This window comes from Oryza glaberrima, chromosome 4 (genome assembly GCF_000147395.1).
Source record: "Oryza glaberrima chromosome 4, OglaRS2, whole genome shotgun sequence".
Classification (NCBI taxonomy): domain Eukaryota; kingdom Viridiplantae; phylum Streptophyta; class Magnoliopsida; order Poales; family Poaceae; genus Oryza; species Oryza glaberrima.
Genome location: NC_068329.1, coordinates 16,482,295 through 16,499,578, shown reverse-complemented (window position 1 = coordinate 16,499,578; position 17,284 = coordinate 16,482,295). Strand labels below are relative to the sequence as shown.

General features: G+C 49.5%; 1 protein-coding gene across 1 annotated transcript; it reads right to left on the bottom strand.

Moving 5' to 3' along the window:
- Positions 1 to 1,512: 1,512 nt before the first annotated feature.
- On the bottom strand, positions 1,513 to 3,939 carry LOC127770029 (uncharacterized). Its single transcript, XM_052295696.1, is given in 4 exon segments — positions 1,513 to 1,851; positions 1,853 to 2,632; positions 2,635 to 2,887; positions 3,887 to 3,939. Coding segments are annotated over 4 exon segments (1,374 nt in total). The 3' UTR covers positions 1,513 to 1,563.
- Positions 3,940 to 17,284: the final 13,345 nt, after the last annotated feature.

Genomic DNA, 17,284 nt, shown 5'->3' with positions numbered 1-17,284 from the left:
ATTGAGTGGGAGAGGGTAATTTAGAGGGGAATAGGATTGATTGGTAATGAAGCCTAGTTGGAATGAGGGATTTGGTAGGTTGCAATGGGTGGTTTGGTTAGGGTTTTGGTTAGAGGTTTTGGTTAGGGTTTGGTAAGGGTTGTTGTTAAGATTGACATGTAGTTCATAGAGAATGGAATGAATGTGATGTACGGCTAAGACTTGTTCTCTAGTTAACTACTGCTACATGGTTTGCTTTGTTCTGACTTTTACATCGCAACATTGCTTTGGTTGCACACTGGTTATGAACTGAATGATTGATTACTTAATGCTGTGTTCACTTCAACTCCAAATTTGTCTGAAAGAAATAAGTTTTATCCTATTATGCACAGCTCAACGCCAAATAACCTGGCACGGACACTGCCGACTTCAGCACCACCATATTTGGCACTGAGCTCTAGCACTACACCAAGCCATACCTAACTGCTTGACTAAGTTAACCAGTACAGCGCCAAACGACTCGGCGCTGACCTTAGCCACCTCAGCGCCGAGTCAGGTGGCGCTGAGCTTTGCCACGCTGGCACGCCGAGTCGGCCTCCCATCCACAGTGGCACGGCATTCAGCATCGGCGCAGAGGTCAGCGTTCATTTTTTAAATAAGTTTTCGCAAAGGGCCAAATTGTCAAAAAAAAATTGGCTTTCTGTAGGCGAATGGCGCACGCAACTCCTCGCGCCCTTGCATGTCGGCCAGTCGCTCATCTGATGCAGAGTGTCTTCGCGCTCTCTGCAGCTCAGCGTCCTGCCTGGAGAAAACCGCGGGGCTGGGGGGTTTAGTGGGTGGCGCGAGGTATGGCGAGCGCCACACCTCACCCTACCGAGCCCTCCGCCGCTGGGGTTTGATCGATCTAGCTCCATGGACGCCATCACTGACCTTGCGGATGCCCTCGGGGGCGATGGCAACTTCAACGGCGCGGATGCGGGAACGGGAGGTAGGCGTACGCTGGAGGTGCCGGGAGAGGCGACGAGAGGAAGAAGAAGGCGGGGCGAGCGGCGACGAGAGGAAGAAGAAGAAGGAGGCGTGTGGCGGCACGACGCTGTGGGCGTACAATCAGATGGGCCAACCCTATTTGAAATCCATGCACAATTATAGAATACACCCCCCTAAAAACTGAATTTACAAGAATGCCACATAAATTTTTTTTCACAATTACCCTTCTACTACCCTACTACACCTTTTTATTAGGTGTAGTAGCAACGAATTTTCACCCTTAGCTCTTATCTCTTCAATGGTCCATATTCTTTCAGAGGTACACTCAAAAAATCCTTGGCTGGAAGGGGGGCAAACTACTACACAGATCATGCATGGAAGCTCAACCAGAATGACTTCAATTTCAAATCACCTTAGTTCAAAAACACAATTCCCAAACTCAGGAGCCAAACTTTGATCTAGTTACTTGATGAAGAGAAGAATCGGCTTCACATGCCACAGCTCTATTGCCGTAAGCCAACACAGACGGAAGAAAAGTAACATCTCGCATGCTCGATCAGACCAAAGTCTCGCACGGATCACGACTGCATGCCTCTCCTACTGCTCCCTCGACGACGAAGGCTGTGGCGCCATCACGACGGCCTCGCCACCCACCGCCTCCCCTTCCTCCTCCTCCGGCTGCGGCTCCGGCACGTCCTGCCCCGCCGACTCCGGTCGCTGCGGTGTCTGCGGCGCCGGCGCCCGGAACGCCTGCCCTGCCAGCTCCGGCTGCTGCGGCGGCGGCTGCGGCTGAACAACGATCTGCCTCGCGGGCGGTGCCCGGTACGCCTGCCCGCTCGACGTGCCCACGCCGCGCGGCGCCACGAACGTCGGTCGCACTGATCCCCATGCGCTGCCGCCGATGCTGCTGCTGCTGCGCGGGCAGCTGCTCCTCCACGCGGGGGTGGTTGTGTCCGACTCCGGATCCCCCCTGGGCGATCGCGGCGTCCGGGTGCCGTGCCGTGCCGCCGCCGCGGCCGCGATGCCCCTGCGGCTGCGGCATGATCGCCAGCTCACGCGCGCGCTGGCGCTGCTCTTGCCGCCGCCGCATCTGCTGCATCTCCAGCTTGAGCTGCTCCTGTAACGCTGCCTGCTCCAGCTGCGCGCGTTGCCTCAGCAGTGCCGCCGCCCGCTCATACCTCTGCTCCAGCTCGCGTCGCTGCAGAAATGCAACCACCTTCTGCAGCTCTAGCCTGACTCGCTCCCGCACCGACGCGCGCCGCTCCTCCGGCGTGCTTCCCCGTTGGTGCTGAAGTGCATACGCCCGACTCACCGTCACCGTGAAGTCTCGTTGCTTCCGCGGCGCCGCCTGCTGCACCACCGGCATGCGCTGCTGCTGCACCGGCGCGCGTTGCTGCTGCTGCTGCTGCTCCACCATCTGCTGTCGCCATTGACGCTGCTGGAGCACGAATCGCTTGTGCGCCAGCGCGCGTTCCCACGACAGCGCGGACATCTGCTGACGCTTCAGCATCCGTTGCTGCAGCAGCGCCGCCACCTGCCGCCGCACCCTCTCGCGCTCGCGCTGGACCCCCCGCGCGCGCTCGTTCGCCTCCACCACACGCCGGCGGCTCGCCTTCAGCTCCAGCTCCCACCGCTCAAGCGTCCAGCTCCGCCGCTCCGCCGCTCCGCCGCCTCCTCCTCCTCCTCCTCCCGCTGCACCTCGCCGTTCAGGAAGTTATCCGCAACGGCCGGCTCCTCGCCGCAGGAGGAGGCGGCGTCGTTCCAGGCGGCGGCGTTCAATGCCAGCACCTGCTTCTCGAACTCCTCGAGCTCGGCCATGCGGATCGCGTCGCCTTCGTGGATGTCATCGAACACCTGCACGTTCGACGTGTTCTTCCCCTGGATCGCGTCCTTGTCGTGCCCCGCGAACTTGTTGATCAGCCTGCCAAAATCAATTCAGTCCATGAGCAACACTGATTGTTAGTTGCTACAGTGCAGGTACGCACTTATTATGAGTTGATCACTGATGAAAAAAGTAATTGTACGTGATTAAGAAATTCTTTGGCAAAATTCAGAAATATCAGAATGCTGACATTGGCAACAAAACTCACTCAATGCGAATTTTATTTCTATCGATCATTCTATATCCACCAGAATGAATGGTTACTAGAATAAATTTCACTCTTCTCTTTAATCAAATGTGTGAAGCAATTCACTGGGATACCATGATCATTGATGACTTAGATATGCATGAAACAAGATGAACAGTTTTGATGATCAAACGAGTACATTAGCACGTCGTAATTTTCTAACTGAAACAACAGAAATTTGTATGGTGAAACATTGGCTTCAAGTCACATACAGAAATTATCAAAGGTTGATCTCAATGCCAGAAATTATATTACATTCTGAAAATTTATATGCTGTCTTCCAGATCCAAAACTAGCTCAACATATATGGCGCAGTGAAGCTAACCAAACATTATATTCCAGAGAATTTCGTCAGAATAACATGTACATGACAGAGAAAAATTACAGTTGCTCATCAATGTCATCAATCCATTTTCCCTGTTCATCCATCGCAGTGAAAAAACTAACTAGTGCAGAGTTTTGAAAATTCATGTTAAAATTGTTCATGGATTGATTTTTGCAAGCAGTACGTAGAAGGTTGGTATCGATTCAATCCGTCTGAAGAAACCTCTATCGTGAGAATGCAATGGGGTTAAGAATTCGCTGCACAAAAACCTTAAACTCGCGCGTGCGTCGTTTCCCCCCAAAATAGGATGAAATCTTGCAGCACACAACACAACTCGGTCGCAAGAACGAACGAGAGATCAACTCAATCTTGGGCGAAAAATCGTAGCAAGAGGAGAGACAAAGCAACAAGGCTGCGCGCGGCAGAGATGGAGATGGAGGAGGAGGAGATCAATCGGAGCACGTACCTGCTGATGGCGTCGTCGTACGCGAGCTGCTCCGCCGCGCGTTCCCTCGCCATCGTCGTCCCCCGCGGCGCAGGGGACACCGTCGTCGCCGCTCCAGCCCCGGTCCCGCCGAAGCCAACGCCCTGATTCTGCTGCGGTTGCTGCGCCGGCGGCGGCGCGAGAGTTGGCTGCTGCTGCACACGGGCACGGCGTGACGCGGCCCCGCCACCATCCCCATCCCCCGTGGCGCCAGCGACTGCGACGCTCCAGTCCCGGCCCCGCCGAAGCCGAACCCCTAATCCTGCCGCGTCTGCTGCATGGCGAGACGCGGCCCAAGCCCCACCGCCATCATCCCCCGCGCGGCGAGCGCACCACCGATGACTCTCCAGCGCCGCCACCGCCGAACACGAACCCCTGCTGCTGCGGCGGTGGCGGAGGCGACCCGAAGACCGTCGGCTGCTGCTGCTGCTGCGTGGCGAGGCGCGGCCCGATCCCCGCCGCCATCATCCCCCGCGGCGAGCGCACCACCGATGCCTCTGCAGCGCCGCTACCGCCGAACACGAACCCCTGCTGCTGCGGCGGTGGCGGAGGCGGCGTGAAGACCGTCGGCTGCTGCTGCTGCGTGGCGGGGCGCAGCCCCGGCGGCTCCATCCCCCGCACCGCCGCCGCCTCCTCTTCAGCGCAGACACTGCAGAGTCCGATTCCCTGCTGCTGCTGCTGCTGCGTGGCGGGCCTCAGCCCGGGGCCTCCATCCCCCGCGCCGCCGCCACCGCCGCCGCCGCCGCCTCTTCAGCGCAGACACTGCAGAGCTCGATTCCCTGCTGCTGCTGCGTCGACGTCGGCGGGGGCGGGGAAGCGAAGCCCGCCGACTGCAGTATCGCGAGGAGGAGCGGGGACGGCGGCGGCGACGGCACCTCCGGCTCCCTGAGCTGAGACAGCGCCTCGTCGTAATCATCCTCCATCTCCTCCCGTGCCTTTCTCTCTCCCATTTCGATCTCCTCTTCTCTTCTTTTTTTTTTTCTTGGGTTATTTCTGGTCGCGTGGATGCGTGAGCGTGTAATGCACAATTAGGAGTATATATACTGCGGCGTACTGGGCTGATCGAACGTGGGTCACCGGAAAAAAATTTGGTGCATACCGGATGCAAATCTCAGCCCATGCATACCCGAGTCAGATGCGCGACGCGTGGAAGAGGCGTGCATCCGATGGCGCGCCCGCACGCCTGGAGCCGCAGCACGATAAGGGTCAGCTCAGCTCGCTCATATCGGCTCGCCTTTCCTCCGGAGTCAACGAGCTGGACGGCTCGCCTTTCCTCCGGCCGCAACTCCGCTTCCCCATTCCCGCCGCCGCTGCCGCCGCGTTCTCCCTTCCCATCTCGCCTCTATCGGATCGTAATCGCCTCTCCTCGACGTCGTCGGCTCGCTCTTTCACGATCTCCTCTGCCGCCGTGCCTCCTCTCCCGTGTTCTTCTCCTGGCCACGGGCGTCGTAGGTGAGGCTGGGTAAATGTTCAGTGCAAAATATCTGCTGCTCAGGTAGATGGTTCCACCAATGAAACAATAATAGCCGATCAATAAGATGGTTCTTATCCTGGATTCGGCAATCAATAAGATGCTCATAATTCTCAAACAATAATAGCTGATCATTCTCAAAAACCATGAATTTGGTGGCTATGTATGAAATGCGAAATCATCTATATTGTTTCAGAAAGTCAGTTTCTAGACATCATATTCCAGATTGAAGAACATGATCATACATAGCCAACACCATACTCCATCGATCAAAAAGAGTCCCGAAGCCAACACAAACAAACAAAAAGAGTTGCATGCTCGATCAAGTCAATGTCTCGCACAGAAAATTAACATGAAACAGAAAATTAAACTTTCTGATCGTGCCCATTTCCCTAGTCATCCATATCCTTTTTGCTAAACATCACGCGACAGATTTTTTTCTTGGAAATCACTCAGAATTTGCTTTCCTCGGATCGCTTGGGCATGACTTAGGGGGGTGCTGATACGCGATCAGCCGGACGCGCGCGGTCAGTCACCCCCCCCTAGTCTCTCCTAGGTACTGTATACATCTTATATATATACGTATGTTGTGTGTGTGTATAGTATATACATACATATATATTTACGAATATATTTTAATGCATAAAAAATATATACACACATACACAAAGTCTGTATATGCTAAAATAAAAAAAAAAAAGAAAATACATAACGTATAGAAAGTTTGTATACGTGTATATAAACTTTGTATACGCGTATAAAAAGTTTGTATATATGTATAGAAAGTTTGTATACGCCTGTAGAAAGTTTGTATGCGCGTATAAAAAGTTTGTATACCCGTATAGAAAGTTTGTATGCGCGTATAGAAAGTTCTATACGTACGAATACAAACTTGGTATATATACAAATACAAACTTTATATTTATACATCTTAAAAAAAAGGGAAAAAACCAAAAGAAGATAAACCGGGAAAAACAAACCGACCAGAAAAAACCGGAGAAAAAAATCCAAACAGAAAAAAAACCGAAGAAAAGAACAAAACAAACATAAACGAAAAAAAAGGAAAAAAACAAAAAAAAACGAAAAACTCACTACTGGCGAGTCGCCGCCCCCTCTCCGCGCGTGACATGTGTGCAGTCGCGCGGGGAGGGAGGCGCGCGACTGATCGCCCAATAGCAATCTCGCGAATTTTTTTTATTTTTAATTTTTTTTATTAAAAGTTTTACAAAAATAATTTTCCATTTTGAAAATTGACAGAAGTAGTCGCCTACCGCCCTCTGGGAGGGCGATTTTTAAAAATCGCCATCCCAGAGGGCGGCGAAAGTGACGTGGCAGACGGCCATTCGCTCTCGGGCGACGGCCGTCAACGAAATTTGCAGGCGGCCCCCTTGCCGCCCTCCGCTAGGGCGATTTTGTACTGTACGGGGGCCGCCTGCAAATGGGCGGCGAGGGGGCATGGCGGCGAGGCGGCATGGAAATTTGCAGGCGGCCCCCTTGCCGCCCTCCAATAGGGCGATTTTGTACTGTGCGGGGGGCCGCCTGCAAATGGGCGGCAGGGGGCCTGGAATTTTGCAGGCGCCCCTTTGCCGCCCTGGGGAAGGGCGATTTTATACTATGCTTTATTTAAGAAATAAATTTTTTATAAATATCAATAGTTATCAAATCTTTTTATATTGAAAACTATACAAGATTAAAATCTCCAAGACTGGTAAAATACAATTTTATTATTTTTTAGGGCCTATTTGGAATGTCACCGTACAAATATTTTGTTAGTGCCAAAATATAAGCAAGTTTTGGCACTACCAAATCTTTGGTAAGGTAAAATTGCATTTGATCATATTTGGTTTGCTGCCAAAATGTAAAATTGTAGTGAAGAATGTTCTACATAATCTCAAATCTAGATTAGGTATTACCTATGAATAGGCTTCAATCGAAATCAAACACAAGTACTATTCAAATTACCAAAATATTGGTAGGGCATGTTTTTGGTAGCAATCCAAATAGGCCCTTAGTCTTATGCATACAAAAATTCACCACCATAATTAAACATTGTAATGATAAGATAGATAAGAAGTGCCATCGATACACGGTACAAATTTGTCGATCCCGACGAATCAAGCATGCGGTAACCTATCGGCCCCTTGTAGGTCGGTCAGAATGCATTACATTCTCGTGGTCCTTCAATCGTTGATACTCTACTTGTATTTCTGACTCTGTTATCTTTTGGCCATGATATGATGGAGTGACATTGTCGATCCATCGAGTAAATCCACACATCCTTGGATTGCCCTGTAAAAATAGTAATGTTATTCAGTTTGGGTAGTAATTTTGTGCAAATCATAGCGGATTTTGTAAACGGTTCGACATACAACGAAATCGTTGTCTACATTGGGCAGACAAAATATCTCCTTCCAAATGTTTGTTCAGCAAAGGATGTAGCCACCTGGCAGCGATCTCTGCACCCACACTTTGGACGCTCAGACCATTTAGGTAACCCTAATGGATTGTTCCTCCAGTCTAAGCTTGCAATTTCCACCCGACGTTCGTACTCCATCCAAGCATGAATGAACTGTATGGTCGGTTCAGGTTGCGTTATCGGCCCACCACTTGAAGTAACTCTGACTGTGTCAATCCATTGTACGAATTGACATTTCCTTACATCCTCCTATGTACATCCATTTTGGGATAGTTAAGTTAATGATAGTACTGAGGAGTGATGAAAAGAATAGTTGTAATTACCACGAAATCATCGTCGACAATGTTTGGACACACGAAACACCTTTGTCCTCGAGTTCGGTGCCTTACGGACCTTATGACCTGACAACGGTCACCACAACGACACTCCGGACGCTCACGCCACGTGGGGAGTCCTAGGGGATTTACCTGCCATTCTAAAGCCTCAGCAGCAATTCGACGTTCATGCTCATCCTTCCGCCTTAGGTAGTCCGATCTTGTTTCACTACGTGGGTATGCACGTGTTCCGTCGTTTTGTGGGTTCTCCATGTCTACCCACTCGATGAAGTTGCACATTGGACGATATGTCTGCGTAAGATGTTACAATTGTGTACGAAGAAGTTAGTTTTTTTATCCATTTGAACTTCGAATAGATGAAGCATACCTGATCAAAGTTCGCGCATTGGAAGAATCTCCTGCCCCGAGTTTGTATCATGAGGGAAGACTTGAGTATGCATCCATCCCCACAATCGCACAAAGGACGGTCACACCATGGTGGAAACCAACCAGCAAAAGGATCGCTCGCCAGTTGAGACGCTCAAGGAATGACGCTTCCATTTTCGTTAGTTGTGTGCTAATGGGAAAGAAGATATGAAGAGGTTGCCTTCAGATTGTCAATTATATAACGTCGTTTTCAGTGCAATATATGTGAACTCAATGAGATAAATTATTCATTAGATGTGACAAGACGAGCACGCGCGGGCATGATTCACTTTATGTCAGCAGGCAGTGTCGAAAGTTGATAGTGACTACTCGAGCTGCCGCTTTTCATGTGTGCTGTTGCGGACTGTGCGCGCTACTGGATCTGACACTACCGTGAAGCGCCGAAAGTGTGTTGTCGTGAGCATAAGTTGTTCTAGCACCATATGAATGAAAAGAACTATGTAGACGAGACAAACACAAGTAGTACTGCAGTAGTAATAGCAAAAGTAGCACTGCTTTACAAGTTTGTAAGCCAAAAGAAACGGTCATATAAGGACTGAAGAGGTAGAACACTACTGACGAGGCCTCTTACCCCTGTCCCTCCTACCCTGCGCCCTAACGTGCCCCTGGGAGTACGTGAGTCGGTCCGGGGGTATGGCACGGCCAACCCGTCCTACCTGTACAGGTGTGACCTCTGGCTGCTCCTGAGTGTGCGCCTCTGGAGCTCCTCCAAGCTGAGAGGAGCCTAGTACGTCGTGGTGGTGTGCACCGTGCAAGTCGTCGTCGTAGAACTGGCTAGTAGGACCAGTCCTACCGGCGTGAGACGAAGATGCCCCAGTACCGAAGATCTCGGCTGCAAATCCTGCTGGACAAGGACCATCAGTTTCATACAGGTATTTAATAGTATTAATAAAAATTAAAGTACCGTGTGGGCGAGGGATCGACGCTCCGTGAGAGGAAGAGCTGGCGAACGCGCCCGAAGAGGTGGCGAACGCGCCGGAAGTGCTGGCGAATGCCCCTGCGGAGATCACGGAAGCGCCGGTCGTGGCTGCGAACGCGCTCGAAGGCAGACGAGGTCCTGCGATGAGGAAACGTGTAGTTAAAACATGGTGACATATTCGTGCAAAAGCTGAAACAAAAATGAACTAACCTCTGGGCTGAACTGTATCGTGCGAAACCGATGCTGTAGGTCGCACTGCTCCGAAGCTAGGGGCGCTCGAAGGCAAACGAGGTCCTGCGAGGATGGAACATCAAGTTACGACGGGGTGATGTTTTCGTACAAAAACAGAAACAAAACTTAAGAAACCTCTGGGCTGAGCAGTACTGTGCGAAACAGGTGCCGTAGGTCAAGGTCGTGCTCCGACGGTAGGCGCGCGAGGCCGTGGTTGTACTGGACCAGCTGGAGGTACGACGTCCACGGCGCTGCGACAGGAGAAGACGCGCATGACCGCACGCATCTTCTCCTGCATCCGGTCGAAGGTCACCCTCTGCTCAACGTCAGTCAAGTGCAAACCTCTGTTCAACCTCACTTGGACTGCGGTGATATCGGCACTGATATCCCGTGCGGCATCAGCCTATGCAAGATGGAAATTTGAAATTCAGTAATTGTCCTATATTATGCAAGACAAATGAAATAATTGTAAAAACTAATACAAATTCGACGTACCCCCACAAAGTAGTCTTGGTCACGGTGCGTGGGATACGCGTCCGTGACAGCGGCAGCGTGCGGCTCTGGGGCGTCTGGAGTGAAGGTCACACGCGCACGAGTGCGAGGAAGGTACCAGCGAAGGTAGTCACGGTAGTTCTCCTCCGTGTGTGGGAAGAGCTCGTTGATCACCTCCTCTGTAGCTAACACCCAGTCGTCAACGTACTGCTGTACACGTGGAGCCCAAAGTGCGCCTGCTAGCTGTCCCCGTCGAGTCAACCTGTGAAGAGAGGTAAATTATATGGCTCGATGAAGTAATTACCATAAAATTTTTGAAATGAACAATCCGAACTCACGAGTGGTCGGCAGGGAGGACGGTCGGCTGCACGTTGCCCGGAAATACCTGCCTAAGTCCGAACTGTCTCATCACACGCTGCGGACAGTGAGGCTCAACGAAAATGTCGAACACCATCGGCAGGATGGTGAGCCAGTAAGCCTAGTCGCGTGTGCACAAGGACGAAAGTCCTAGCGGTGCTCTCGCAGCGACAGCCTCTTCTGTGTACGGCTCCCAGATGACGTCGCTCGGCTGGAGACGGTCAAACTCAAACACGAAGTCCGGGTAACCTCGTCTCACCTGGACGTGAGCGTAACGACGCTGCAATAAACATGATCGGAACTAGACATGTTATGTGATGATAAAAAAAGAAGACGACTGATAAACTGGAGACGCAGTGAAGTTGCACTAACCCCACGTCGACACCAGTAAGTCCCCATCGTGGGACCGTCCTCCGGCCACTGCGCGCTGCGACCAACTCCGTAGGGTGTGCTGTCCACCACTGGTCGACCTATGGCAGACCTCTCGGCTGCCCAAAGCTGAAGCAACATAGGGCAACCAGCGATGATCGCTCCCGCGTCAGTCTTCGTGCACGCCTCACAGAGGGCACGGTACGTGGCTGCTAGCACGGCAGAACCCCAGCTCCACTGCGGCACGTCCTGTGGCTGAGCATCCGCGATGGACCGTGCGTAGTGGACCAGCCGGCAGTCCACAGCGTGCCCGTGGGTGCTAGTGAACATCACCCACCCAAACAACCACAACAGGTACGCCTCAAGGGAGCATCGGACCGAGTAATCATCAGCGTCAGGGTGCAGAAGGTCCGCCTACCATTAAGAATGAAATGTTAGTACAAAACACTCTGTTGACCGCAAATAAGCATGTATGATAATAACAACTTATTTACTTACAGTGAACTGGAGCAACCAAGCCTTGCTAGGCCCGACGGTAGAGTACGGAGGAAGGGTGTTGGCCGGTCCTAGGTGTGGAAGGCGCATCACCTGCTCGAAGCGCGCAGTGATATCCTCCTTCCACCCAAAAACACCGTCCACGGGACCAACTGGTGCTCCGGCCAGCGGTAGCCCGAGCAGGTACGACACGTCCTGCAGTGTCGGAGCCATCTCCCCACAGGGAAGGTGGAACGTGTGCGTCTCAGGTCTCCAGCGGTCTACCAGAGCGGCAAGGAGTGACCGGTCTGCTTCCCACCGCTTCGCTGGGTCACGGTCATCCGCCGCCGCCTCAACAAGCCTACAAAGTGGTAGAAGGCCTGCTGCACGCAACCTGTATAGAGCAAACTTTAAACATAAGTACAACACAAAGCAAAGTTGAGTTGAAATGTGAACATACGCGTACCAAGGAACGTGACGGGGGTCGACATGCAACCACTCGCGCGACGTGCGTGGACGGAAGGTGCCGAGCTGTGCACCCTCGACTGCTGACAGGAACGAGCGGTGGTTCCTGTCAATCCCACGGTTCAATAGCGCCGGTGTGTCGTACGCCATACCTGCAGCAAATAGATTGATCAGAAACATAGAAATAATTAGTTCAACATAAGTAATAAATGTTCATAAGCGAATTACTAACACATATTAAACAAGAGTACAAACAAACAAATGTGTCACTATACCGAATATTTCTGATTACAACAATAACTGCAGTTACACGATATGAGTACTTAGTCCGAACACTCATCACGATAACATTATGATACAACAACGAGTAGTTCGCAATACTACTAGTACAACAATAGTCGGAGGTACTCATTACAACAACATTCAATTGAAATTACACGATAGAAGTATTTAGTCCGAACACTCATCACATCACAATAGCATTTTATTTCCTAAATCGATAGCATTGTTACACCATGGAATCGCTTGCTGCGCGACGACGCCTTGGCCTTGCGCGCCTGCTTGTTGTTCCTTCACCAGGTGGTCGCCTACCATCACTTGACTGTCCAGATGGACTAGCATCTGCGCCGCTTGGAACTTCTGCATTCTTCGGGCATTTCTTGTAAGTATGGCCGCGCAGATCACACTTGCTGCAGCGTAAAGTCCTCCCACCTGCTTCTGACTCATCCATATCATTTCTGATGCGTCTAGTTTGGCGTAGACCCTTTTTCACTCTTAACTTAGATGGATCTGGAATATAAAAAACTTGGGCACTCGGCGTTGTGTAAGATCCTGAGATCCCGAACTCATATATCTCCTCACTCCATGTATGAAAGATTGCTTCTTTCCTGAAATAATTTGAGACGTACACATTGGGAGATATGCCACAATCACCGGCAGCAGCAAGAACGTGTGAGCAAGAAAGGTGATGAAGCTTCGGCTTCATACAACTGCAGGTACATCCACCATCCGCCTTCAAGACACATTCCTGCACGGCTTGCTTGCGATAGATACCACGCCTGCTCCTATCAACACACATTATTTCATACCGATGCACTTATGTGCCTTGAGCAACAACTCTATGTCTCCGTGCCTTTTTGATTTTATCTTTCATGTACTTTGTCACTACGTTGCCAAACACTATGTTGTTATCTGCCATGGATGGACCAATTTTCTTGTATCGATCCCTAAAGTAGGCTTGCGTGCCGTGAAGGATGAATTCAACAATAGCAACCAATGGAAGTACCCGAACTCCTCGCATTACTCAGTTGTACACCTCTGCCAAATTGGTTGTCATTATGCCATACCGAGATCCATCGGTGTCGAACAATAGAGACCACTTCTCCTTAGGCTCATTCTCAATCCACTGAGTGAAATTTCTGATGGACGACCCCGACCTCCTTCTCATTGTTGGTGGGTCATCATGTAATGCACCAAGAGGTATGGGAGGCTCGTCACCTTCAATTTGTGGTCTGCGAGATTGCTCGTCTGTTTGCTTCGTTGTCAACTCATCCAACTTGTCCCACAACTCATTAAATTTCTTCTCTTGGTTCTGTGCACAGAGCCTCTTAAAGAGCTCCATAAGATGCTTGTTCTTGAATTGCTTGTAGAAATTTGCACCCATGTGACGCATGCACCACCGACTCCGAACATCAGGCCACTTAGCTGGAAGTCCCTTCTCATCCCAACCGTTCTGCAAGTAGTCAATAGCCCGCAACATGCCCGCATGACGATCATGTATAAGGCAAACGTTGGGCCTCATACGCACCACTGCAATGTGCACTCTCTCTAGGAACCAGTACCAGCTTTCAGTGTTCTCACTCTCTACAAATGCAAAAGCCATAGGTAGAACCTGGTTGTTCCCATCACACCCAATTGCTGTCAATATCTGACCTCGGTATTTACCTGTCAAAAAAGTTCCATCTATGCATAGAACAGGTCGACAATGCACAAAAGCATTGATGCAAGCACCCAATGAGAAAAAGGCTCTTTGCAGCACACTCTTTGTTCGATCATCAACCGATGTAAATGTATGTAGGTCATAGTAAGTATTATTATTCCTCTGGGCAATGGTGGCTAACAAACGAGGCAAATTATCATAAGAAGCTTCAAATGTGCCATACCTCATCTCAATAATCTTTTGTTTGGCTCTCCAGGCCTTTGCATAGCTTATGGTGTACTTGAATTTGTTCTCGATGTGCCTAATAATTGATTTTGGTTCAAAGCCAATGTTACCAACAACACTGCTATACATCTCACTTGCAACAAAAGCTGAAGTGATGTTTCGGTGATACTTCTCCACCCCTTGTAAGTAGCACTTGTGCTCGGTCACAATGCTAACTTTCCAATAATCATTCCATTTACCCTTATAAGCATGGACACGCCACGGACAATCTTCCTTCATGCACCTCACTTCATACACATAATTTGTTGACTTGACCACCCTAAACTCTCTCTGCAAGGAAACTGCCCAATGCTTCACCGCCTCCTTCATCTCATCCTTATGAGCATACCTTGCACCCTCAATTACCTCGTTCTCCTTATACTCCCAGGTTACATGATCACCCTCTGATATAACAAGTCCAGAGAAGTCCTCATTTGCCCAATCAGTGGCCATTACATCACCTTCCTCATCGGATGATGCGTCGTCGTCCGCTTGCTCATTATCCGAATCTTCCCTCTCCATGTCATCAACAATTATACCGACTCTCTTCCCCTCATCTGCCATGCCCATGGCCTGCTCCTCCCTTGGTTGATTTTCCTCATTTTGCATCGATGGTCCAACAACATCCCCTGCATTGCTAGGACCCTCTACATCTTCGGTTTGCATTGAAACATTTATATCTTTCTCTTGTACCTACACAAATATAACGAGGGACCATGACCGTTCAAAATCCATTTCCACATACCGTCTCCAAGCAGCAGTGATGTCCATCGACATTAGTTCCCAAAAATAACCTTCTGTTGCACGACTCACTACAACTGATACTGACATTGTGTAGACTTCTTGGTCTATTCTAAATCCTCTCAACAACCAACTATAAATTGACTGAAATGTTCTCTCTGCAGGCCTATCGATGCCCTTAGATGTCATTACAAAATCTGACAGATCAACACCATCTGGACCAAATCTAATATTTCCTTCACCGTGAACTATCTGAAATGTGACCTTATTTGACATTGTGCCTGATGAAAACAATAACTACGTTAACCTCGTATTTCTGTACTACGCCCTAAGTTACATTCTCTACAATATTGTTATCCAAAATTCTAAAAGTAGGTTACATTCTCCAGATCAAACTAAACTACATCTTACAATTAACACTACTGTCTATGTCTCAATTCATACTATTATATTCTATGCTCTGGATCTACACATATGTGCTGTGTGCTACAGATCTGCTAAAATATATGGAACTAAAACTAAAATGCAACATATATACTCAAACATAACATATTAGTACAAATGCAAAAGATGTATGGGAGCAAACCTGTGATGAAGTGAGCGAACCAGCAGGGCTTCGCCGCTCCCCTTCTGCTGCCCTCCCCTCTCTCTCTTTCGTTTTTTTTTTGGATTTTTAGTGAATATAATGAAATTTCAGAGAGGGGGGACTGGGCTTTATAGGGGGGAGGCAAAAATCGCCCTCCCCCAGGGCGGCAAGGGGGCCGCCTGCAAAATTCCATGCCCCCCTCGCCGCCCATTTGCAGGCGGCCCCCCGCACAGTACAAAATCGCCCTAGCGGAGGGCGGCAAGGGGGCCGCCTGCAAATTTCGTTGACGGCCGTCGCCCGAGAGCGAATGGCCATCTGCCACGTCACTTTCGCCGCCCTCTGGGAGGGCGGTAGGCGACCACTTCCGTCAATTTTCAAAATGGAAAATTATTTTTGTAAAACTTTAAATAAAAAAAATTCGCAATCTCGCATGACTTAATTTAACAGCTGTAGTAGTCGTTTGTCGGAGGGTCCATCGGGCCATTATCCTTGGGCTGGCTGGGCTGGGCTGGGCTGGGCTGGGAAGCTCGTCCTCTTCCTCCTTGGGTTGGGAAGCTCGTCCTCTGAGCCAGCCCATCAGGTCCAGCAACTAAGGCCTACCTCATGACAGGCCGATTCACCCAGCTTGGGCCTCCAATGCGCGCACGCGCGACGTGGCCGGACTCTACGACGACGTGACCCCGCGAGTTCTAATCCACTTCGCCTATCGATTCCGTTTCCGTTTCTTCTTCTACTCTCGATTAATCTACTACCACTATAAATATTGCACCAACGTACGGCCTCTCCAATCAACCATAGGCAAAGCTATATTGATACCAAACAAACGTTTAATCGCTTGTCCCGTTAGAGCATATTGAGATTATTCATGGAGCACTCCACGGGATCCATCCATGAGCTCCACGATGATTCTTCTAGTGCAGATTCCGGCTCCAAACCCTCGATGACGAAGTTGGCGGCGGAAGGGAAGAAGCAGGCGCAAGGAGATGATCAAGGGAAGGAGGATCATGCAGGCACTACTACGCTCCCTCAAAGGAGTCGCTTGAGGGGCTACGTCATCGGCCTCATCCAGTTCGCGCTTCTGGCGGTGGTGCAATACTACTACTTGGAGCTGATGGCCAGGCACCGAGGGACCAACGATCTTTTCTGCAATCTTTTCGCATGCTCTCACTATATTCTCATCATTAGCCTTATTCTAGGTAAACTCAAGGACGATGCCTAGCTAGCTACTAGTTTTTGATGGATTGATTTTAGTAATGTCATCTTTTAAGTTCTATATATACCTTTCTTTTTTTCAATTCGTCATTTGTTTGTTGGACCAAGCTTTAGTTTAATAAATATTCATTATGTATATTATATATTGTTCCATGTGATGGTATTGTTTTTGATGTATTTTTTCTAGGCAGTGTTTGTTCAATCTTTTTCCCTGGAATTTTGTTACGTAAATGTGTGCAATATGTATGGTATGAAGATAAGCGGCTGTTTAGTTCCCAAACAAAAACTTTTCACCATGTCACATCGAATGTTTGGACACATGCATGGAGTATTAAATATAGACAAAAGAAAAAACTAATTACACGAATTGCGTGTAAATTGTGAGACGAATCTTTTTAGCCTAATTGCGCCATAATTTGATAATGTGGTGCTACAGTAAACATTTGGTAATGACAGATTATTTAGCCTTAATTAATTTGTGTCGCGTTTACATGCGGAATCTGTAATTTGTTTTATTATTAGACTATATTTAATATTTCAAATACGTATCCGTATATCCAATATGACACACAAAAACCTTTCACCCCTGAACTAAATAGGGCCTAAACTCCAATTCCCTGCAGCTGCATTACTACTATATACTACCTATCAATCAGGTAGTTTTGTACCTGATAAATCAAAGT